This window comes from Motacilla alba, chromosome 14 (assembly GCF_015832195.1).
Source record: "Motacilla alba alba isolate MOTALB_02 chromosome 14, Motacilla_alba_V1.0_pri, whole genome shotgun sequence".
NCBI lineage: Eukaryota > Metazoa > Chordata > Aves > Passeriformes > Motacillidae > Motacilla > Motacilla alba.
This window is the reverse complement of record NC_052029.1, coordinates 1493190-1516874: the sequence shown is the minus strand read 5'-3', so window position 1 is coordinate 1516874 and position 23685 is coordinate 1493190. Positions and strand designations below refer to the sequence as shown.

General features: G+C 49.4%; 1 protein-coding gene across 3 annotated transcripts in view; it reads left to right on the top strand.

Annotated features, from left to right (window-relative positions):
• LOC119707064 (syntaxin-binding protein 4-like) overlaps window positions 1-23042 on the top strand; it is a 47834-nt gene extending 24792 nt beyond the window's left edge. Inside the window, exons 6-23 of one of the 3 annotated variants that reach the window (XM_038151554.1) lie at window positions 2286-2371; window positions 3085-3205; window positions 5657-5798; window positions 5988-6094; window positions 6849-7002; window positions 8588-8660; window positions 11554-11651; window positions 13279-13375; window positions 15297-15424; window positions 15914-16006; window positions 16498-16563; window positions 16660-16848; window positions 17297-17413; window positions 18532-18581; window positions 19434-19564; window positions 20833-20890; window positions 21004-21087; window positions 21657-23021. In XM_038151554.1, the coding sequence (XP_038007482.1) occupies window positions 2286-2371; window positions 3085-3205; window positions 5657-5798; window positions 5988-6094; window positions 6849-7002; window positions 8588-8660; window positions 11554-11651; window positions 13279-13375; window positions 15297-15424; window positions 15914-16006; window positions 16498-16563; window positions 16660-16848; window positions 17297-17413; window positions 18532-18581; window positions 19434-19564; window positions 20833-20890; window positions 21004-21087; window positions 21657-21759 (1897 nt within the window). In that variant the 3' untranslated portion in view covers window positions 21760-23021. Of the gene's footprint in view, window positions 1-2285; window positions 2372-3084; window positions 3206-5656; window positions 5799-5987; window positions 6095-6848; window positions 7003-8587; window positions 8661-11553; window positions 11652-13278; window positions 13376-15296; window positions 15425-15913; window positions 16007-16497; window positions 16564-16659; window positions 16849-17296; window positions 17414-18531; window positions 18582-19433; window positions 19565-20832; window positions 20891-21003; window positions 21088-21656 lie in introns of all 3 variants that reach the window. The other 2 variants (XM_038151556.1, XM_038151553.1) reach the window with 2 other exon arrangements.
• The last annotated feature ends 643 nt before the right edge of the window (window positions 23043-23685 follow it).

The following is a 23685-nucleotide window of genomic DNA, read 5'->3' as shown; positions in this document are numbered from 1 at the left end:
TGTTTTTTGAACCCTTCTAGTGATTCCACCACTTCCCTGAGCAGCCTGGTTCAGTGCCTGACATCCTTTCAGTGGAGAAATTTTCCTAATATTTTACTTATTTTGGTGCCTTACATTATGAAACTGCTTTCTCCTCATGCACAGTAAGTGCAGGTCCCACAGGGCTGGCCCCACACAGCTGTCCCTTGGTGGGCCACCAAATGCCTGCCACTGTCTGAGGGGTGGATCCAACAAGGAATTCCAGTGCTTGGAGAATGGCTTTGATCATCTTCATGTCCCCCCTACTGCTTTATCACCACCGTGACTGGGAGATTGCAGCATCTTTGGGGTGTCCTGGTGGCATCTTGGCTGTTCCTGGGAAGTTTGTGCCCAAGAGGTGAAAGCCAAAAGAGCTCTGTGGGATGTGGGGTTTCTGAACAAAATCATGGTCTTTTTTTAAGGTCATGGGTTTGGTTGATAAAGACAACAGTATGGATGCAAATATTGGGATTCACCAAGGCATGTCACTGAGCATTGTGTGACACTTGGGTTTTAAATTAGCATTAAATGGAATGAATAAGGCATAAATTTGATGGCAATATTAGATAAGGCATGCGCTGGTCTTTGAAGTTTGTTAATGAGCTGGTTGTGACTGGGAAGATGTAAATTACTGAGAGCATTTCCAGCAGGAACCTGAGGAGCTGATGATTCATTCATCATTTAATATTGTTGACTCTAATCTAGCCAATAACACCCAACATCTGTCCTGGTGAGGAACGCAGATGACGCAGCGTCTGCGAGTGTGTCACAGCAGTCTCCTCACTCAGGGAACTTTGCTGTGGCTGGGTTCCTACAGGTTCACCTCTTGAGCTTGTCTGACTGTCAAGCCTGAGAGGGAGCCACTCATAACCAGGCTTTTCCTGGGGCTATGGCATCAGGAAGGCACCTTCCCATGGGGATTCCCTCCTGCCTTCAAAGACGACATCTAATGGTGTTACTGTGGCCACTGAAACAACATTTTCAGGGTCTCTCCCTCTGCCTGGATGCTTATTAACTGGCATGTGTAAGAAATTAGTCATCCTTGAGGATCTTTCTGCCAAAAGGTCGGATCCTTCAGGTGGGGTTGGGTCATGTAGGGAGAGAACACCCCCCATTGCAGAGGGACAACATGACAGCAGTGTGGCAGGGCTGGATCAGAAGGCTGCTGAACATGAGCATGATGAAGATGGCATTCCTTTCCATGCCTCCTCATCTGAAAGGATGTAGGGGGCTCACAGCAACTCAAAGAAAGATTACACAAATGAGGCAGGAGCTGGTAAATGTGGACAATGGTAGTTCTTAATGGAGTTCAAAAACACAAAAAAGGTCATGAAGAAAATCACCTGTGGTGTACAGGGAGTTCCAGCTCATCAAGGGCTCAACATGTGGTGGTCAAACTCAACCTGGAAAAAAGCATCTGGTGCCTGGGCATGCAGATCACTTTCCAGGTGATTTTGGGGATGAGATTGCATGCAGGTCTTTGTTGAGGTGTCATGCTCCTAGGGTATAGCTTGTGATGTTCGTGGAGAACATTATCATGGATGGGTTGGGAGAGTGGGCTGATGCTTCTGCAGGTGCCCCGAAAGCCATCTCCCTCTTTACTCCAGCAAGAGCTACAGGATCTGCTTTCTGTCCAGGAAAAGAGGAGAAAAACCAGAAAATAACCTGTATTTAACTGCCGTAGAAGGAGTCACAAATAGGCCAAGAATTTTTGGGTTATGTTTGCACAGTTACAGCCCTTCTGGCAGGGTTTAATTTGTGTGGTGTGTTTGCAAAATTTTTGAGCCTCGTAGCTGGGGGTGAAAACATTCCCAGGAGGGTCCATGAGGTGGGGTGCAAGGCAGGATGCAAGGCAGGGCCCCAGTGTTCATCCTGCCCTCTCTCAGGAATGACAGTTCTCAGCACAGAGCCTGTCCATAGAATTACAGGATCATAAAGATTGGAAAAGACCTTTAAGGATATGACCCTTTACAGCTCCTCTTGCCCTGAACACACTCCAGGGCAGGGAAGGAGCACTCTGGAGCTCCAGCCCATCACAGGAAAGCTGCACTGCCATGAGATTTATTATAGACCTGAAGCCTTGCACAAGCTCTTGAAAGCAGGGTGTTCCCCTTGTGCATGAGGAAGCTTTGTGTGCTCCCCACAGCTGGAGAGCACCAGCCCTGCAGCCTTGGTACCCAGTCCCTGCCATCAGGGGCTCTCTTGCCATATAATCATGTGGGGGGAGTTCTGAGCAGCAGCTGACTGCACCATGGTTTTGTTTGCAGGAGAGAGTTCTCTGAGCTGCTGGAGAAGTTTGGCTCACAGAGCAACACAGGCTCAGCGCGGAGCTCGCCGGTCCTGCACGGTGGCAGTGAGTAGCTCAGCAGGGAACTGAAAGCCCCCCTCTCTGCAGAGAGTTTCCTTTATCCCAGTGTCATTCTGAAGGAGCTGTGGTTGGATTTGAGTAGGTGTTGGGGTGGAGGTTTGAAGAAAGCTTGTCCTTATTGCGGACCCTTGGTGCATGCCAAGAGCATGGCTGATGCTGCCACGGGGTGATCAAGGGAGACTTGAATTGGGGTCATAACCACTGCCCTGATCCCCAGGTTCTGCCTAACTGAGGTGCTGGGCAGGTGACTCCATCAGTCACTGCAGCTGTAGATTTTTGCTCTGGATTTCAAGGCGTTTCAGCAATATTTCATTTAAAGATCATTATTTTTCATTTGCAAATGGGAAATGTTTAATGAGATGCAACAAGGTTGACCTAAGCAAGATGCCAGCACAAAAAGCCATGTGTGCCTGGGGAAGAAAGCTTTCCCTACGGCTTGGCACCCACCAGACAGCTGCTGGCCCTTCCCCTATGGCAGAGGTGTGTAGGGTTAGCAGAGGGGTGGTAGGCCCATGCTGGAATTGTGCCAAAGAGGCTGAATGTTTCCTCTCCTTCAGCCCTATCCTGATGTCTTTCACCACCATGTAGCTTTCCCCAAAAATCCAGGAGTGCAGCATCAGCTCTCAGCCGCAGAGCAGCGGGGAGGGTGATGCTGGAGTATCTGTGTGCCCTAGACTGACTCTGCCTTTGCTGTTCAGGTCGATACCTGGAGAGCACCTCCTCGGGCTCGTCCTCACGCTCCCAGAGCCCGCTGCTGCTGAGCCCTGCCAACTCCCATGGCCCCTTCCTCGGGAGCCTGGCGCACGCTCCTCACGCACAGTACGTACAGATCCCACCAGCCTGGCCTGCTGGGGCAGCAGGAGACTAATGTCAGAGGGCTACACCCAGTAAGGAATTCCAGTGCTCGTTGAACAGTTTTGTTCATCCTTATGACCTCTCTACTCTTCTATCACAACAGTTCAGAGGCCACAGCATCTTCTGGATGTGGTGGTGACATCTTGGCTGTTCCTGGGAAATTTGTTCCAATGGGGGTAAAAAGGTTCCCAGTTGAGACAATCAATATGCCTGCACCATGCAGCAGCTCCTCTTCCTGTGCTCTGAATCCCAGGGAGAGGCCATGGTTTACAGCCAGCTGAGAGGGTGGGACATCACCTTATAAACCACCAGCAGAGTGTTCCTGCAAGGCTAGTGCTGCTTTCAGGAGGTGCTTTTGGAGCTTGTTTACTATTGCCCTGCTCCTGGCACTTTGACCCCATGCTCCAAGAGCACCAGCACCTCTCCATGCAAACATCCCTGATGCCCTTTGCTTTGGGGTCATCAGCCTGCAGTCACCTCATCCTTTGGTGGCCTGAGCATCACCCAGAGTGTGTTTTCATGTGGCCATCTGCCCTGGCACATTCCGCAAGGGTCAGAGGTTTGGACAGGCAGAGCTGGTTTTTCTGCAGTCTCGTCTCCAGGGCCCTTCTCCAGAGGGACAGCTCGGAGGGTGTTCACAGCCATGGAATGGGACCATTTGTCCCCAGGGCTCGCAGCTCCCCTCCTTTGCCAGCACAAACAAGCCAAGGCACTGGTAAAGAGAATCAGCCCTCACTGCAGAACCAGTAAATCCTCTTGCTAAATACCAGCTTATTAGGGATTTGCAGAGGACAAATATTTGGCACCAGAGGTTTCAGCTGCTTGCATGGAGTGAGAGACCCACACAGAGGACACACCAGATCATCTACTTGGCAGCTGTTTTGTTCAAGCCATCCTTACTGTGCTGTTAATTCCCTCCAGGCTGAGGTGTAGAATCCAGAATGGGTTGGGTGGGATGGAACCTCAGAGATCATCTCATTCCAACCCCACTCCGTGGGCAGGAAAATGGGCATTTAGGCTAGAGGGGCCTGTCTTGGTTACCTCCTTGCCATGCTGTGCCATGTTCTGCTTGTCTCCATGCTGCTGCCAGGCGCCAGAGGTCTTCCCCTGGAATCACAGACCACTGGTTTCACCTGAGCATTGATGGTCAGCTGTGAGATGTAAATTGGGCCACGGGTCTTTTCATGCATGTGGCTGCCACCCCTTCTGCTCGCCACAGGTTGTCCCCAGGCTGTGACTTCTCATTGTGGCATCACCTGAGGTCCTGCCCCTCCGCTGAGCAATGGGAGCTGGGTGCGATGCAATCTCACCACAGTCAGTGTTTGACATTCTGGGTTGAACAGAGCATTTTAATGCTGTGTTTCATGACTTCATTTCCCTAAAATCGTTCACCTTAAAGCAATGTTTTTTCATAAGACTATGGCCCATGCACTCCTCCCACTGGGGTGTCTGACCACCAGGGATGGCATTGCTTGGGAACATGTGCTGGTGTCACTGTGGGGCATGGGATGCACAGCTTCTGTTGTGTCTGAAGTTGTAACACGAGGAGCTAGTGCAGACTCTTTGGGCAATGGCTGCTGTGGAAATAAACTGAAAAGTGAAAAGCCAGCTGCACCCACCAGCTGCACCCATCTCATTTGGAAGAAAAGGCTTGCTGATCTTTATGCACCACCAAATCCTTCCCCAAACCCTCCTGTTGCAGTGCTGCCCATGGGAGCTCAGTGAAATTTCTGCTCCAACTCTGCTACTGCCAGACCTTCCTGCTGGCACGGAGCCACCGCTGTGGCCAGGCCTTGGTGGGCTGTTGAGTCCTGTCCAGCAGCTCCTGGGGGAAAGGGTCCAGCCTGTTTGCTGCTCCTTTCCATCCTCAGCTGAGCAAGCCACCTGCCACAGCAGCAGCTCACAGTGTGGTGGGCGTTGCTGTAAAGGATGCCCATTTCTTAGGGCATCTTGCATGATTTTGGGTCCAAATCCTGGTTAAGACACACTCAGCTGTGTATCCCGAGCTTCACTTTGATGTTTCCTAAGAACTGCTTGATAGCTGATCCTGTAAATTGCTGTCTGGTGATTTAGTTGGATTTAAGCAACAGCCGTGTTGATCACTTGTGTGCTTTTGGCTATAAAACCAGGAATGCCAAATATATTCTGGTTAAATCTTTAGTTTCTTCTCTAAACGAGTATTCCCCTGCTGGGGATTAGGGGAAGCAGTCACTTAAATAACACTGAACAATGTCTGCCAAAGAGCAGGAGGCCTCACTTCCCCTTTCCAATGGTGGGTGGAAGAAAGGATGCAAATAAAAGGCTGCGAGAAGGTAGAAGGATCACACATGGAAATAAATCCAGGCAGTTTGTTCAGTGATATGAGAAGATAACCCAGATCACTTTGAGTCACCTGCTGACTTCTCTCCCTTGCAGCTACTCCATTGACTCAGGAATCCAGAGCATTTCTGTAGCAAACTCCTCTGGCTTGGGGCTGACAATCAGTGGTGGATCCAACAGGCCTGACGGGCCCATGATTTATGTCCAAGAGCTTTTGCCAGATGGGGACTGTTACAAAGTAAGTCGGCATGGAGACCCTCAGGAGCTCTGCCATGGGGACCTTTCCTAGAGGCTGTGGCTGTTCTGAAGCAGCTTTTCTAAGAGTAGATGGATAATTGCATGGACTAATGAGGATTTGTGTTTCAGGAGAAGGCTTTGGGCAGACATATCCCTTCTCAATGCTGTGTCTTTCTCCCTGCTTGTTTAGGATGGTCGGCTCCGACCTGGAGACCAACTCATCGCTATCAACAGAGATTCTCTGGTGGGCAGCACTCATGAGGAGGCCAGAAAAATAATTGAAAAAGCCAAATTCAGGTAGGCATAGAAAGTATTTCCTGTTATTATCAGGTGCTGCTGAGTCTTATGCAGAACACTTCATACCAAGGTTTGGCTTCAAGGGCACTATTAGCCTTATATGATTCTTTAAGGTGGTCACATCAGGAAATCTTGAAGGCATGGATCATCCTGAACTGTAATCCAGACCTTCCCAATGTTCTGGGCCTCATGAGTGTCTCCTATCACTGCCCAGCAGAGCTTTGAAACAGAACTGAAGTTTAAAAAAGGGGAAAAAAGGAGCCTCGGGAGAGACCTTATGGATCTGTACAAGAGGGTGGAGCCAGGTGGGGATTGGGCTTTTTTCCCAATTAAAAAGTGACAGGACAAGAGGATACAGCCTCAAGTAGTGCCAGGGGATGTTTAAACTGGATATTAGGAAAAACTTCTTCATGGAAAGGATTGTCAAGCCCTTGGCACAGGCTGCCCAGGGCAGTGGTGGAATCACCTAGAAGTGTTCAAAAGCCATGGAAATGTGGCGCTTGGGGACATGGGTCAGTGGTGGCCTTAGCAGTACCCAGGAAATGGTGGAACTCAATGATCTGAGGGGTCTTTCCCAACCTTAACCATTCCATGACTCAATGGAATGCAGGTGGTGGAGATCCAGCTGCACTGGTGCAGGCTGCTCAGGCTTAGGTGAGGTTATCCTGGAGAGAGAACCACAAGCATGGGAGCTCTGCAAATTTGTGCCTTTTGTTTTGTTAATGAGATGTTCTCTGTTTGTTGTTTGTTGAAGACACGAGGGAAGCACAGAAGTGGCCTTTATCCCTGGGAGGGGATGGTTACATCCAGGACTGTCAGTTCACAACAACAGCCCATCCCCACCTCCAAAGGCCGTGGGAAACGGCCTGAGCTCCTGCAGGCTGAAGGTCCACGTGAGGTCCCCAGAGGTAGGTGGAAATTCATCTCTAAAGAGATATGATAACAATCCTGGAGACAGATACCAATCCTGGGATCTTTCCTTGATCAGAGAACTCTTCTTTAGGGAGTCCCTAGTAATACTTCAGGAAATCCAGTGGGAAGTCTGTACTGTTGATGTATTTACCTGCAGGCAGATGTTTTAAATCTGAAATAATTTCTTCTCTCTTGGGTTTGAGACAGAGATGGATCTGTGGAGGTAATGACAGGAGTTTCATCTCCAGGGCCTGCATTCAGACCTGTTTCAAGAGTCTCAGGTTTAAAAAAAAACAAAGCCCTTCTGTGGATAGCAACCTGCATCTCATTCAGCACCAGTCATAAGGCTGGAAGGAATCTCTGGAGTCAGTTTGATCTAGGCTCCTAGCCAAAGGCAGGCACAACTCTTTATTCTTCATGCCCTCTGATGAGGATGAATCCCCAGCATTCCTGCACAGCCCATTCCTGCTCCTGACTACTCTAATGATAAGCCAGGCTCATTCTTCCTGCAAAGCCAAGCTCCACATTGTGTTTGCAGAGAAGTGCTCAAGCTGTGAATGGCTGGACAGGGTTTAACCACACAACCCTCAAGGTCTGCCGCTCCATTCTGTGCATTTGTCACTCCCCTCCTGGACTGGTGCCATGCTGGGTGTCCTTTCCACCCTCTTCCATACAAATTTCCTTCAAAAGAGGCTGGCTGGATATTCCTTTCATACAAGACCATTCACAAAACACCTTGCTTTCCAGACCTGTGGGGACACAGACTTAGATGAATGTCACGAATGTGTTGCCTTTGGGTGCACCAGGCTGCAGACGTGCCCTAGAAAGGCACCAGAGCCCCCGGAGCTGTGGCTGGGTGCTGTGGTTGGACCCCTCACCCCCAGCTTGTGTGATGCTGTGCATTTGTATGAAATCCCACCATTGGCTGGACTGAAATGGCTCCTTTCCTCACTTTGCTGCTGAAAGATGGAACTTCTAATGAGGTCTGGACTTCCACACCAGAGAAAGAGTGCCCAGGCACATGTGCTGCCTGTCTGTATGTCCTCACACCAGTCCTGCGCCCTCTTGGCACCCAAGTTCCCCAGCTGTGTCACGGCTGTCTTGGTGGTGCTCACCCTTGGATTGTTTTTCCCTCTTCCTTGTGCTTTCAGCCATGACATAGCGCACAAGAAAGGGTGTGAACTGATCTCAGCTTCCTGCCCTGCTCACTGGGATAATTATGGGTTTGGGGTAAATGTTGCACCTGGCTGTGGTCAGGCTTGGGACCTCCCTGCTGGATTGGATGCAGAGCTTCGAGGAGAGCCTCTGTGGAGAAACCAGGCAAGGCCAAAACCAGCCTCAGCGCTCAAGCACAGTTACAGTAAGGAGAGAGCCATTTGTGTGTGACCAGAGGTTTTGGGGTGGCTCAGCCTGTGCCAGGTGCTCCCAGAGAAACCCCTGGAATCTCTTTAGGCTCACCTGCAGAAGGGATGTATGTGGTGCCCTCATGGCTCTGCTTGAACTCCTCTATCTACTGCTCATTATTTACAACAACAGATTCTTCTTAGCAACTATCAGTGCCATTTTGTCTTGTTTTTCTAGAATAGACGTGAAAATCCTTTTCCTGTGCCTTCTTTGTCTCCGGACATTTGCCCACCAGAGCTTACAGTCTCAGGTGAGTCCTGCTCAACCATTCTCTTTGTGTGGGTGACAAACAGCTGTGGCTCCTCAGAGCTGAGGAAATTACAGAATCACACAATCACACAATGGATTGCCTTGGAAGGGACTTTAAAGCCCAGCCCATCTCACCCCCTGCCAGGGGCAGGGACACCTTCCACTACTCCAAGCTGCTCCAAGCCCCTGGCCTTGGACACTGCCAGGGATCCAGGGGCAGCCCCAGCTGCTCTGGGCATCCTGTGCCAGGGCCTGCCCACCCTGCCAGGGAGCAATTCCTTCCCAATATCCCATCCAGCCCTGCCCTCTGGCAGTGGGAAGCCATTCCTCTTGTCCTATCACCACATTTTTATCAGTGTTTATAGTGCTGGAGTGGAATTTAAGGGGCTGATAGTGACACTCAGCCTGCTCAGAGGAAGGGCAGGCAGCAGCTTGGTTTACTCAATGAGTAGTAATTATGCCCGTGTTTGCCCATAGTAGCAAAACTCTTTACTAAGGCATTTGAGGACTGAGGTATTCAAGAAGACAAATTCCTCCACTCTCAGCCTGTGGTTCACTTGCAGCAGTGGCTTTGCCCACCTCAGACATGCAGCAGGTTCTCCACAGGCCACATTCTCTTCTGGGGGGAATGGGGGGTCTTAAAAGCACATAAAAGCATATGCATAAAAGCAGTCAGGTAGAGAGTTGGGATGTACACAGCAACGCTGGGCTCTGAACAGGCTTTGAGGATGCCCTCAATTGGCCAAATTGGGAAATGGCTTAGAGATGTTAAATAAATCAGATTTCTCTCTATATCCAAGCTTCATTTTTTGCTTATTTTTCCATTCTGTGTTTCATCTTTATGCTCTGGGCCTCTTGAGCTCTTACCTTTTGTGGAGAGAACCACTCTGTTCATCCAACAGTGTGGCAGCAATGGGGGGCGAGCCTGAATCATCCTGCAGCTTCCCAAATCCCTTAATACTACTGAGGAAACCTCAATAACCCCAGAGCCCAGGGAGACAACCTCCACCAAGGTACCCCATACCCCTGTGATAGGAAGGTTGCTCCTGCTCTGAGGGAAAGATGGACTTACCCAACAAATCCTGAACAAGTGCTGCCCACCATGCTTGCAGTCTCAAATCCAACAGCCCTTCCTTCCCTGGGATGTTGGTTCTGCTTATAAATCCCTGTGCCTTGCTGCAATTCCCCTCTGGGAGGCTAAGAGCAAGCCCTGGAGGTAAACTGTGTTTAGTCCATACCTGGGACCAGCAGGAGATGGAGCAGCTGCTCCCAGAGATGCCTGGCTCACCTTGGGCAAGCTCAGCAGCTTCAGCTCTGCCTTCCATGCTCCCCTGGAGAGGCCCTGGGACAGGGATGAGCTCTTTCCTCTCTACCCTGAGCACTCTGCAGATGCCAGGGACACTCTCAGGTGGCCACCACGGACAGCCAGTCCTGGTGACAGGGACAGAGCAACCCAGTACCAGCAGTGCCTCACCCATGGCCTGACTTAGCTGGGGGATCTGATCGCCCCAGGATTTGAATGTGGGATGCCAAGGAGGCTTTGTGTCAGTGTTGTCATCCATGGAGACAGACAACTGGCTCTGAAAGAACAGCCAGGCTGGGAGCGTGGGCCAGGTAGTGCCTCTCTCGGGGTGCCTGATGGATGCCCTGGATATGGCTGTGTCCAGAGCCGACAGCAAAGGCACATGGAGCTAATCCTGATTAGCCATGGCTCGAAGGGTAATGGCTCTGCCCTTGAACTTGGAGAGGGAAGTGGTGGCTGATCCAGCAAACCCATTTGCTACCTCTTGCTGCTTCCCAGCTGCTGGCCTTAGCAGAGCAGATGGATGCCTGGATTAGGAGGATTACGCAGCTCCTCTGCTACTCACTGCCCTCTCCTGGCACCTGGGCCCTGCCCCAATGGAGAAGTGCTGCAGGGATTCCAGAGGAGCTGTGGTACTTGGCAAAACAGGGCTCCCCTGTGATGCTATCCAGACCCAAGCAGGCAACGGGAATTGCTCCCTGGGCAAATCTCATGACTGGCACCAGAAGGAATCTTGTCACCCGGGCTGATGGTTTGAGGGTGGGCAGGGACAGGCACAGACACCCTGCACCCTTCTGGAGTCTGGCTGGGTTCTTCAGGAGCAGGTAACACCTCCTACAGCCCTCTTCCCAGGGGGTATCATGGTTCCTTACAGGCAAGGGTTAATCATAATGGAAAAGATGAGGTTCCCTCCAGGGATGGAGGGCAGGGCTTGAGCTCTGGACCTTTTCATCTGTGCAGCAGTGCTGGCAATGCTGAGCCAGCTGCTGGCAGCTGGATCCTCCAGCTCATGACAGCTTTTCACCAGTTCAGCAGCTGCTGCCTCTGCCTCTCTCTGCCTCTCTGCCTGTCTCACAACACATGTGGCTCCTTCTACCCAAAAACCCCTGCCTGCCCAGCTGAGGGGAAAAGGGGAGGAAAAAAATCTCAGAGTGGTGCTTTTCCACCTCACTTTTAATCTGTTCATTCCCATGGGTGTCAGGAATTCTTTCTGTTTTGCTTAATCAGAGTAGACAAGAACCAGGCAGATTTTAATTCATTTTTCTCATGGTTCACCATAACTCCAAGACTACACAAAACTCTGTGATTGGAAATTTCCAAAGTGCTGGAATTTTTTTGCAGTCCTTTGTCCCTGATGAAACATCTCACTTTAAACCATGAAGAAGCCCAGTTTCAGAAGGATTTGCCCCAGAATCCAGTCTTTCCAAGAGAGGCCTAGCTTAGCCTTCCAGAGCTGGTTTTAGTAAATCCTGGACTTGGATTTTTTGCCCTGATGCACACACTTGTCTCATGCAACAGGAGATCTGAGTTTTGCTTTGCAGACACCTCTACCCAAACGCTTCCCCATTAATATTTGGTTTTGATTTTTCAGCGCCTGCTTCAGCTTCTAACTACAAAGCAGCTTCAGGCACCAAGCCTAAAGTAGCACTGGATCCCCATATCCGGCTCAAGGATGGGAAACTGGAACTGGTAAGTGGCAGGGTCCCTCTGCCCAGAGCAAAGTCTCCTCCTTGTGCACTGTGCAGGAAATAGTCCATCTTCAGGTGAGCTTGGTGGAGGTTGAGTCCAGCCTCTGAAGGTAAAGAGGGTGAAGCATCCTGACTGTGTCCAAAGGGGCATTTAAACATCCCTTGGTTTATCTTGGCAATTTCTTGGTGCTCCATGAAGCTCCAAAAGTCTTTTCCTGGCAGCTGCGCCTCCCTTCGACATCATGCCATTAGCTAAGGTTGTGCCCTCCAAACTTTTGGTGCTGCTGTCACTGCTAGGGTGACCTCAGGCAGCCTGGTGAGCATGAGGGAAGGCTGAGACGGGAGTTATCTCATCGAGGAGCCATCCAAAACCGCTGATTCTTCCATCATTTTATGGAGAACACATTCCATGGGCATGGAGCAGGGCTGCTCATCCGCTCACCGAGACCCTGGGGAGGGGCAGGGTGCCTTGAGGGGCCGTGTCCCAGTCTGGCACCTTGAGTTCTTCCGGCGTTTGAGTGGGGTATGGGGACAGAGCCCTTTGTGCGGGGCCGGGGACGCCACGGAGGCCCCGATGTGACGAATGTCTGCTGCCACCCGACGGCAGCGCAGCGGAGCCGTGCTCTGAGCCCGCGTCATTCTCCTACAGCGGGATCCAGGACGGCATCTGCACAGCGACCTCTGCTCCTGGCGGGGGCAAAGCAGCTCCTCTCGGCTGGCAGGAGCGGAGCGCTCGGCTTCACTTTTCAAAGCTGTGTTAGGTGGGGGGTGACACCGACTGGCACAGCCTGAGGTGGCTTTGGGGTGGCCAGCCCCGCCAACATCCCGCAGTCACAGACTCTGCAGCATGCCTTGCTCGGGGGTGGTGGGCAGAGGAGCGGGACGTGGGACTCGAACGCGACAGCAGACTTGCTGGGGGACTTGCTGGGGCTGGGAAGGTGAGCAAGGATCACTCCGCAGCCCCTTCCCAGGGAATTTCCGGGAGCTGCTGTGAGCAGGAGCTGTGAGTGCAGCCTGGCACAGGTGGGCGTTTCACTCGGGATCTTTCCCAGAGTCTGCTGAGCTCGACTTTGTCTTTTAAAAGCTTTCAGTTGCTGCTGCCAGCAGGGAAGTGGGGCTTACGCAGGCTCGTCTGCTTCTTTGTGCTGCCCTGAGGTTGAACTGATAAATATCAGTAGAAGTTAGGGCATCAGGAGTGATGAGAGAGCAAAGCATGCAGTGGAGGAGCAAAATGTTTGAATGTCTCCTCTCTCCATGAGAAACACTCTCTTAAAAGCTTTTATCTTCCTGGTCCCAAACACAATTTCTGAGCAGTAAGAGAAAGGAGAGGCTGTCTTGCCAGCTGAGTCTTGCTGAAACTCCACTGGCTATTGATAAAAGTCCTGAAAACTCATCGGAGCTGCAAATCTGATTGCAGATAAAATGTTCTTCAGGGATGTGAACCTGTGATCAGGAACAGACATTTCTGTACATGTGCAGCAAAGGAGAGACTGGAAATCCAATCCAAGCCTGTTCCTTTGGGAGATGCTGCCTGGAGAAAACCAGCACCAAGTGTCTTCCCAGTGCTTACCCCAAAGAATTGCTTTTCCAGTATTTTTCTTTTTAAAGGCTCCTTGTTTCTGCTCAAGGTTCTGCAGTACCTTGGTCTGGATGCGACCGAGGAGAAGAAGAGGCAGCTCCGGCAAAGCCTGACCACGGACTCGCAGGGGACTGTGGCCTATGGAGGTGAGCAGGAGCTCTGCCCAGGGGGATCTGACATTTCTGTGCAGCTCCACTGGCAGCTAAAAAGGGAAAAAGGGACAGAAGTGGCTGGTGAGACACCTGTCTGGGTAGGGATGGAGCCTATAAAGAGGGGAAGTCACAAACACAAAAGAAAGCATTTTGTAGAATCATGGAATCCAGGAATGGGTTGGGTTAGAAGGGACCTCAACATTCATCTCATTCCACCAGACACCTTTCACTATCCCAGGTTGCTCCAAGCCCTGTCCAAGAGGACACTTCCAGGGAAGGATCAGCCACAGATTCACTGTGAAACCTGTGCCAGGGCCTCACTGCCCTCACAGGGAAACATTTATTCCTAACATCTAAACTAAACCTACTCTCTATCAGTTTAAAGCTATTCCCATTGTCCTATCATAGGTAAAATCAGACTAAAAAAAATTTGCTGCAAGGATTTACTTTCCTTAAAATCCCAGCTTTCCTAGCAGGAACTGGCCAGAGGAGACACAGAAAATGAAAGCCAGATCTGCTTTCTGTGGCCTTCCAGAGCATGGCTGGCCTACAGAAGGCTTTCAGCAAAAATCCAAAACCATCAGCAATGTCCCCCGCAGAGAGAACAGTCACAAGGCATCTGGATCAATGTTTTGTGCAGAGGGAGGGATGGGACACAGAACCACGGCCCTCTCCTACAAGTAACTGGAGTTGCAGTTTGTGGAAACAGAAATAAGGATGATTGGGGGTATTTAGCAAATGTGCTGCTTTTGCAGAGAGACTCTAGCTTCTGCTGCAGCCCAGGGACTGAGCACCATCCAGGACAGACTTCAGGCGGGACCATGTGAACCTCAGGAAGTTCAACAAGGCCAAGTGCATGTTCTGGGTCAGGGCAGTCGCAAGCACAAGTCCAAGCTGGGTAGAGAAGGGATGTAGAGCAGCCCTGGGGGAGGATTTGGGATGTTGGAGGATGAGAGTTGGACCTGCCATGGGGATTCTGTCCCCTCAGGTGAGACCCCACCTGCAGAGCTGTCCCCAGCTTGGGGGAGACCTCAGAGCCCCCTGCAGGGCCTAAAGGGGCTCCAGGAGAGCTGCAGAGGGACTGGGGACAAGGGATGGAGGGACAGGACACAGGGAATGGCTTCCCACTGCCAGAGAGCAGGGAGGGATGGGATGTTGGGAAGGAATTGTTCCCTGGCAGGGTGGGCAGGCCCTGGCACAGGGTGCCCAGAGCAGCTGGGGCTGCCCCTGGATCCCTGGCAGTGTCCAAGGCCAGGTTGGACAGGGTATGGAGACACCTGGGATAGTGGGAGGCGTCCCTGCCATGGCAGGGGATGGAATAAGATCGTCTTTATGGTCCCTTTGTGTCCAAACCATTCCATGTTTCTGTGATTCTGTGACTGGAAGCTCTGGGACCCTGGTGCCACCTCCCTGATGGCTCCCACCTATCCCACGCAGCCCCTTCTGCTGTGCTTTCCTTCATGTCTGAAAGCAAAATTAATGTGCATTTTCAGACTTGTAAATTTAACACCTTCTCTAAGTACTGAACTCACTGAGTTGGGTTTTTGTTTAAATCAGCAAAGTGAGAAATGGCCAGCAGGTGCCTTTTGTCAGGGAAATGTGAGTTTAGCTTAAAATTTTAAAACTTTCAAAACCACAGTCATGAAAACTCCCCTGTGAATATATCTGGGGTTTTCTGGGTTTTAAAAATGTTGTTCTTTTTCAGTTGGATAAGGAACAGAAGTCTGATAAAGGCTGTCAACAACTCATTTAAGCTTGATGGGATTTCTGGCAAACCCAGGACTATTAGAGAAACCTGTCTGGCATCTCTAAACCCTGCTTGGCACCAGTGGATGGCCCCAAAATCAGTGGCATTTTGTCCTAACCCACCGCAATTTTCCCTTTTAGCCTGGTAAAAACTGATTGTTTCTCACAGATGTTCTCCAAGCACTCAGGGATCTGATGCAGGAGGAGCTGGACAAGGCTGGTCTGGATTCCAGCTCTGTGCTCTTCACTCAGCATGAAGTGGCCAACTTGCTGGATACATCAGCTTTTCACTCCCTGGTCAGTCACCCCAAAGCTCTGCTACATTGAATCCATGGATCTTCTACATGAAATCCATGGAATTCTGAGATGGAAGAAGCTAAATTACCATTTTCTGGTTGTTCTAGAGTTAGAAAGACAAGGCAGAACTATTCATTAATCATTTTTAATAGGGTATTCTATAAAAGACCTCAAACTTCTCATTTTTAATAAGGAAATAACAATATCTATGGTATAATATGAGGAAGCAGCCTGGCAGTCATGCAGAAGGAGAAATAGCCATAATTAATCAATTCTAAGTAATTTCATTTGGTTCACAAAGGGAATATTCAGTCTAGCTCAGCTATATCAGCAATGATGGGGATCAGAGAGTGAAATTCTGTGGGGCGAAATGAACCATCCTGGAGCTGAATTATTTAATGTGCCTTTTGATCTATTGCATAAAAATGCTGACTCCATTTTTAGGCAATTTTGATTCAAGGTGTGATGAGTCTGTCCCTCTCCTTGCAGACCTTTGACTCTCCCACGTGCAATGGCAGCGAGGACCTGGAGCAGCTGCAGCTGGAGATGAGGGATCTGCGGCACGAAGTCCGCAGGCTGAAGGTGGAGCCTCCCCTGGGAGCAGATTTCTTGGCTGGGGTGTTCTGCTGTAGCTCTCCATGGGGGTAATGGGGTGGCATGTCCCTCTGGAGAAGTCACCACTTTGCATTCTGTGCATTCCTCGCCACACAGGAGCCTCTCACCTTCCACTCTCCTTAATCGCCTCTTTCTCGCTCTCAACCTCAAAGGAAAACTTATTTGTACTCAAAGCATGCAGTCCCTTCTCAGCAGGGAGTTAATATATTTAAAAAGCAGGTCTCATTAAGAATTCCAGTGTGTGATTAACAGAAGCAGCACCTGTCCTCTCACCCTCACCTGGCTGTGAGCACCTCAGCTGCGTCCAGGTGGAATTCTGCAGGTCTCAGCTCTAAAAGCTCTCCCTGTGGGGGAAAAGTGCACAGAACTTCTGTAAAATAATCTTCTGGTGGGTAGGGGCATTCTAGAAAATGTCCTGTCATTTGTTGCTTCTAATCTGGTGAAAATATTTCCCACAGTCTCTCCTGAGAGAAGTGGAGAGCAGCAAGAAGTCAATGGAGGATGAGCTTCAGAGGCTGAACCAAGTTAGTGAAGGGATTTCTGCGGTGCTGGGGGTGGGTTTGGGGCTTGGCAGCTGAGGGGGACGTGGTGTGTTCATCAGAAGTTCCGCGTGCTTGCAGAAGGCGCTGGGGTTCCTGTCGGAGAACCGGACCCTGCACAGCAAACTGCAGATGGCCGAGGTGGTGCAGAGACAGGCCCACAGCGCCGAGCAGGACTACGAGGAAGTGATCCACCTGCTGGAGGCTGAAATTGCAGAACTGAAGATGCAGCTGGCGGGGAAAAAAGCAAAGCACATCTCTGAAATAGAGGTAATGCAACCCCCTGGAAAAACCCCCAACCCTTCAGACTCTTCTTCTGTGGGTTCACAGAGTCATGGAACGATTTGGGCCAGAAGAGATCACAAAGCTCCTCTCATGCCAACCCCTGCCACAGGCAGGGACACATTCCACTATCTCAGGTTGTTCCAAGCCCCATCCAACCTGGCCTTGGACACTTCCAGGGATGGGGCAGCCACAACTAAGGTTACCCTCCTTCTATTTACACAGGAGAAAATGAAATAGCACATAGATCATTTGCTGTGTGGGAGCACAAGGCCAACACAGTCTCTGGATCTGTGTTATAATTTGCATAACTTCCACTGTCCCTTCCCAAAGGACATGGCTTTTGCTCGTAGCACATGCCACAAACTGCTGTTTCCAAAATCCAAGGCTGGAGCATCACCACCACCTTTCTCCTCCTCCTGTGTCCCTGCCTCAGGAGGACATCCTGGAGCTGAAGAGGCAGCTGTCCCTGGCTGATGGCCAGCTACGAAAATCCGAAGTCTCACGGAAGCGCCTGGAGATCTGCAATAGGAAACTGCTCCTGTTTGTGCAGGTGAGGTGTGGACCTGCCCCGCTGCTGCAGCATCACCACGGCCTCTTTCCTTCAGGGTGGTTTTGCAAGTCCAATCAACTTCCTTCTCCATTAGCAGGAGGGTTTTGTTTTTCCTCTCTCACCCAAAAAAGTCACTGTCTGTTGGTTAGGAAGAAGCAGGGAATGAGCTCAGATCTCCTCATATCCCTGGGAGCAATGCAAACTCCGTGGTGCAGGTTTTGCTGGTGGCTCTGCTCTTCCTGGCTCCCTGTGCTGAGGCTGTCAAAATCATCAGCGCTCACCTTCCCTCGCCATAGCTCTATAAATAGGAACCTGGAGAGGGGCTTTGCTATTCCAGTGCTTTTCCCCCTGGATTTCCTGCAAAATCTAACAGTTTAGTCTTTCAATTGGCGAGTTTTCCACTTCATTCCCTGTATTGGGAACAGCAGTATGTGTAATTAATAAACTGGCCAGAATGGGAAGCATTAGTAGTCAGTGTATCTGCTATGGCTACTGGTGGCCTGTCCCAAGAACTCTTGAAATCAAGCAGAAACAGTGGAGCAAAAGGAAATGTAGATGCTGTGTCCTCTGCTCCAGAGAGGGAAGAATTGAATGCACCCAGAGCTTCAGCACTATGTGCTAGAGCCTGTGCAGTTTGGGGTCAGACTTTGGAAATATATCTCACTCGACCCCAGGGTCAAACATCTCAGCATTTTGAGCACTGGAGCAAAATGTCTTCCTTTTTTCTCCACCCCTCAGTAGTGTTGGAGAAGTGCATGGTAATGAGAGCTTACACGTGCAGGTCCAGCCCAGGAGCCAGGGGTTGCTGGAAGCCATGATCACTGAAATGCAGCCTGCAAAATTATTCCTTGGAAGAGGATTTTTGTGTTGCATTTCATATATTTTAGCAGTGGTATTAAAATGCAGAATTCAGATGTGTCTGTAGATTCATGAATGCTGCCTGAGCTGCAAAAGGCCTTGAGATATTTTGCTTCAAGGGCAATGAATAAGCAGAAGCTGATTACTGTCATATTAAATCTGATCATCGGGAAAAACCCATGGGGTTTGTTCTCAGGAATTATTCATTCCTACAAGTTTGAAACCCTTTTTTTTTTTTTTTTTTTTCTGTTGCATGACAGAACATTTACAAGGTCCTGAGCACACACAGTCATTTACCAGATGAGAAAAGGTAGGAGATGGCTTCTGGGAATGGTGAACAGCAACATGAAATGTCCTTTTCTGACCTTTTTCTGGGGAAGGTGCTTCACACGTAACCTACCCAGAGTTTCTAAACATACTTTCACTTTGGAAATGAAACCATGGGAGAAAGATGATCTGGAGGCTGCTGGTGGGTTGGTGCTGGGGGACTCGGGCCTCTGTTCAGGCTTTTTTTGGGAGTGAGTAGCTGAAACTCAGCTTGGGTTAAATTCTGTTGTCAGCAGAGACCCCAGGCAGGTTGTTTCCGAGCAGCAGAATTTTGACCCACCTGCTTTTCCGAACATAAATCAGGTTTTGGCTCTAGGACCACATCCTTTTTTATCAGCAGTTAGAGTAGACAGCGTGTAAGCAAGGAGCTCTCCAGACTCTCAGCTGTATGAATGGCTGCAGAAACAGAGCTCAGGTTTCTGGACTCCCTTCCAACCTGAGCCTATCTCCTATCACTTGGGCATAAATGTATCGCAATTCTATGTGTGTTTTTAACTGATTAAATCATTGAAAAGTCACTGTCTCATTGATAATGACCAGTCCCTTTAAAAGCCAGTTTTTAAGAGGGATGGAAATCAGTTTTTAAGTTTCCAAGTTGGTTATTTCTAATATAATGCAGGGGAAATACTTTTGACAAATTCTAAAGAATACTTTGCTATTTTTCTGTAACAAAGCAATGCAAGTGTGTCCAACAGACACTTGAATGCAGAGGGATGGAGATGCAACCCCCCAAACACACAGAATTTATGTAGCAGATCCTTCCTGAGAGGCTGGCCAGGATTGTCAATGACCATTCTCTGATAGAAGTATTGATGGCACTTTCCGTATTTATAAGCGTCAACCATGAAACAGAAGAGGATAAAACAGATGCAGTCTCAGACACATCTCTTCCACCTTCAGATCTTGTTGACCTTTTGCTGTCAGAAGCTAAAGAACTGTTAGCACCAATCCTCTCCAACAAGGACGGTAAGCACTAAATTAACTGCAGAAAGCTGAATCCCAGCAAATCTCAGGGATCTCTGTCAGTGTTATTGGCAGTTTCCAGCACCTTCCATATTTTTCCATACCAGTTGAGCCTCCCTGATTCTCTCATGCTCACTGAGATGTAATTGCCCTATATCCATGTGACTCATCTGTGAATCTGCAATGCAGACTCGCAGGGTATGGAGTCAAAGACTTGTGCCCAGGGCCAGAGGAAAGGTGTTTATCCAGGGGAAAAACCCTCACAGGCAGGAGGAGTGTTTCACAGAATCACTGAAATGCTGGTTGAAAGAGTCTGATGGAGATCAGATCTTCTGCTCCAGGTAGGGCCATCCCAGTAGAAGGGATCTGCAGTGTAGCAGGGGTTTAGCCAGCCAGGATGGAGATCCACAGCCTTCCTGGATGGTGTTCCCTCACTGCTCTGTGACAAAGATCTTCCCAGCACCCAGCCTGAGCTTCCCCAGGGACAGCCTGTGGCCACTGTCCCCAGTTACACTGGCTGCACTGCCAAAAACAGCTCTGCTCCAGTATCCTTTAATTGCCCCTGACATAGCAGTGGGGGCTGTGAAGTTGCCTCTTGGCCTCCTCTTTGCCAGGCTAAACAAGCCTGGCTCCCTCAGCCCTCCCCAGCCTCTCCCTGCAGGCCTGGGGCTTCCCTTGCTGGATCCTGTCCAGTTCCCCAACAGCTTTAAACCCAGGATCCAAACTTTCCTTCTGCCATCCAGGTATCGTTACAGCAATGCTGAGCGGAAGGGAACAGTCACCTCCCCGTTTCCTTGGAGTAAAAAACCAGCCTGGCTCCCTTTTCATCATATCTGTGAGAAAATCAGGGAACAGGCATCCAGCCCCATGGGAATCTGGATTCTCTTTCCCAGTCTGGGACTCTGAGCTGGTCCATAAGCCATAGACATTTCTTGGTAGCAATTATTTGACCCTGCTTGTCTCTTCCCCCACAAAATGAACGTCTGACCTCCTCAGTGTCACGTCCAGGTGAATGCACAGCCCCAAACAGGTGCCCAGTCCTTGCTCTTTGATGCTATTTGCCAGCTCAGTGTGGCCACGGCCCAGCACTGGCTTTGTCTCAAAGCACAAGACACAAAGCAAATAATTGCAGCCTTTCAGGAGCACCTCTGGTTTATGAGTGCTGTCAGCATTTTCTGAGCTCCTGCCCCATTTAAATGTGCATTATTATAATGCAGCAGCGTTGGGCATGTTCTCTGCTCTAACACTTGGCTCTGTGCTTCCATCTGCAGCTCTGCCATGGGACAGGGACCAGTGCCTGCCTGCTGAAGGAATCCCAAATTACAAGGAGTAGGTGTCAAAACTGCTGTGGTCTGTAATTTGGACAACACAGATACTCAAAATTCCTGTTTGTTTTGTTGGGGTTTTTTAACCAAAACTGTTGCTTGATGACTTTTGATCAGACAGTCTAGAAGAGGCCTCCAGATGGCCATGACAGAGAAACACTGTGAAATTCCTAGACAGAAAGAGACTTCCAGCCCTGCATGGTGTGAATTCCTGGATTTCTCTTTTGCTTTATAAAATGCTGGTTTTCCTTCAGGCCAGATGGGAATTTGTGGTTCTGTGGCTTGTCTAGCCAGCATTTTTATAGTGCACTCTGTGTAAGGGAAAAAGCATCACTGAATATGTTAATTTTTTATGCTGTGATATTGAGATGCTGTGAAACTCCAGACAAGGAAAGCAGGATGGCATGGCTTTGTTTGGACCTTAAACTGTTAAATTTTCCTGAAATCTCTTAAACTGCTTGTATTTAACAGAGCCATTTCCTAAAGTTATCTGAAAGGGCACTTTGAGACCTAAATATCTCCTACTGCTTTCTAAGCTTAACTCAACCTGAAGATCTGCCAGCACAGTTTTTTGTTTAGGTACAAAGTACCCATTTGCAAATGATAATTTCAAGGTTATGAAAAGCATTTTCAGACAAAACAGGCAGCTTGCACAGTGTAACAAGGCAAGATCTGTGGCTTCCTCCTCTTTCCTAAATAACGAGTGCTGTCTTCACATTACCCTCTGTGTCCTTCTCCCAAACTATCTAAAGCATATTTCTCCTTTTCAGCCACCTTCATCAGAAGACCACGTGGCCCCCTCCTGCAGGCCAGACCAAGAGTGACCAACCACAGCCACCAAGCCCAACGGAACTGCCTGAGAAGTCGACATAAATATCCCATGGCTTGGTGGTGCTCTGAACCATGGCCATCCATGCCATGGCAGATGGGAAAGACACCCCCCAGGCACCTCAGCTTCCAGGCCAAGCCGACTGAGAACAAGCTTTCTGATACAAGGATCATTCTTCCTAACTATCCAAGACTTTTTCAGCAACCTCCCCTGCGCGTCTACCTCCGAGTTATCATACAAGGCTTTTTGCTCACGGTTTTGCAGCTTTATAGGAAAAATATTCTCATGAGGCTACAGAGGCCTGGATTTCTGTGGCAGCCTTTTAGAGCTTGTATTCCGGGTAGCATGAATGTACCTGAGGGACTCAGGGGTCTCCAACAGATCCCTTTTGGTATTTCAGATGAAAAACCAAAGTCTATTTAGTGACTGTAATCAAAGCAGCTTAATCCCTAGTGTCCTAGTTGTCTTGGGATAGGTACTTCTCTTTTTATTCTTTTTGTATAGCTTATCCCAGCTGCAGTGCTTGGAGTGGGAAGCAACACCTTAGGCAGTTGTTGTCCAGAGTGCAGGACAGCCAGCAGGGTGCTCTGGTCACAGCGTGGACAGCGAGCCCTCCCTGGAACGCGGGGCACGACATAGTGGGAATAGTGAACATAGCTCAGTAAAGGTCCCTGGTGTCACTGGGAAATGAGATCCACGTGATGCAAGACTGAGACAGCAGTGGATGGGGATCAGATCTGAGATGGGCAGAGTTCTGGAAAATAAAATGGAAACACTCCTCACAAGGAATTTGCTCTCTGGGTTCTGATTGCAGCTGCTGCGTTCAGCGTCTCACAGACAAAGACACAGTCTGAGACCATTTTTCCTCTCTCTTATTTTGGCAGCTCCTGGGGAGATGCATTGAGAAGTTGCAGCAAAATGGGGTACAATCTGGCTTTTACAAATAATTTGTTAAGATTACTTCAAATCTTCTTTGTGGGGGTTCAAAGCATGTGGATCCTTTATTGTCTAAATTAAAGGCTTAGGCAAAATAATGACCCTCACCAGCATCTCCTGCACTCGAGGTATCACTGCACTGCTAAACCAGCAAGTGTGTGGTGGAATATATCACATAAATAACCAGTCTGAAATTTTGGGTAAGCTTAATTTCATAGCTTGGGGTAAATTAAATCTGGGGAGTGCATACCTCAGAATATAAATTAAAGGACTTCTTTTAAAAGGAGACATAATCCTTTGGACTGCTGACAAGGAATGTTCCCAGGAAGGAGAAAATATTCATCTTGGGATATCCTGTTTGATAGCTCATTCCCCAGTGCTCTCTGCTGTGATGCAATGATAGCAGATCCTGGTGTTACCTGTGGGTTTGGCCCTAGAGCTTTGTTCTCATCTCCTGTGTTACACAGACAGGAAGAGGCACACACAGCAAAATCCAGTCTCACCAGTCTGGTGAACCCTGGCTCTGGAAAAACACTTCCAGTTCCCCTGCGGTTAACCAGCAGATCCCAGTCTGCTCCTGGCAGCGTCTCTCCAAAAGCATTTGGCTGGATGTGGCATCCTAGAAAGATGTCTCCAGCCACTGCTTGTCACACTAGTCAGGGAACAGCACAAACAGGATTTTGGGAACGAGCAGGTCTTGGGTTGTGCTGTGTTATTTTACATACCCAATGTCACTTGAGACACCTGGGAGAAAAGGGCAAAGTTATGGGGAAAACACACCTGTTTAGGCTGCACTTAATGCACTAGAAAAATCAACAATCTGTGGTGGAAATCCACAGAAACTTCAATACCATCTCTGACAGTCATGGAACGGAGTCATTTTCTCAAAATACGAGTTCTGCACTCCACCTCCCTGAGTGCTGGAAAGGCACAGACCGGGACTGTCCCAGCAGGGACCAGTTACATGGCCTGAAAGAGAAACTCTTGGTGCTGCTTCCACAGTCTGTATTATTCCATAGATGTGAATTTAAGGT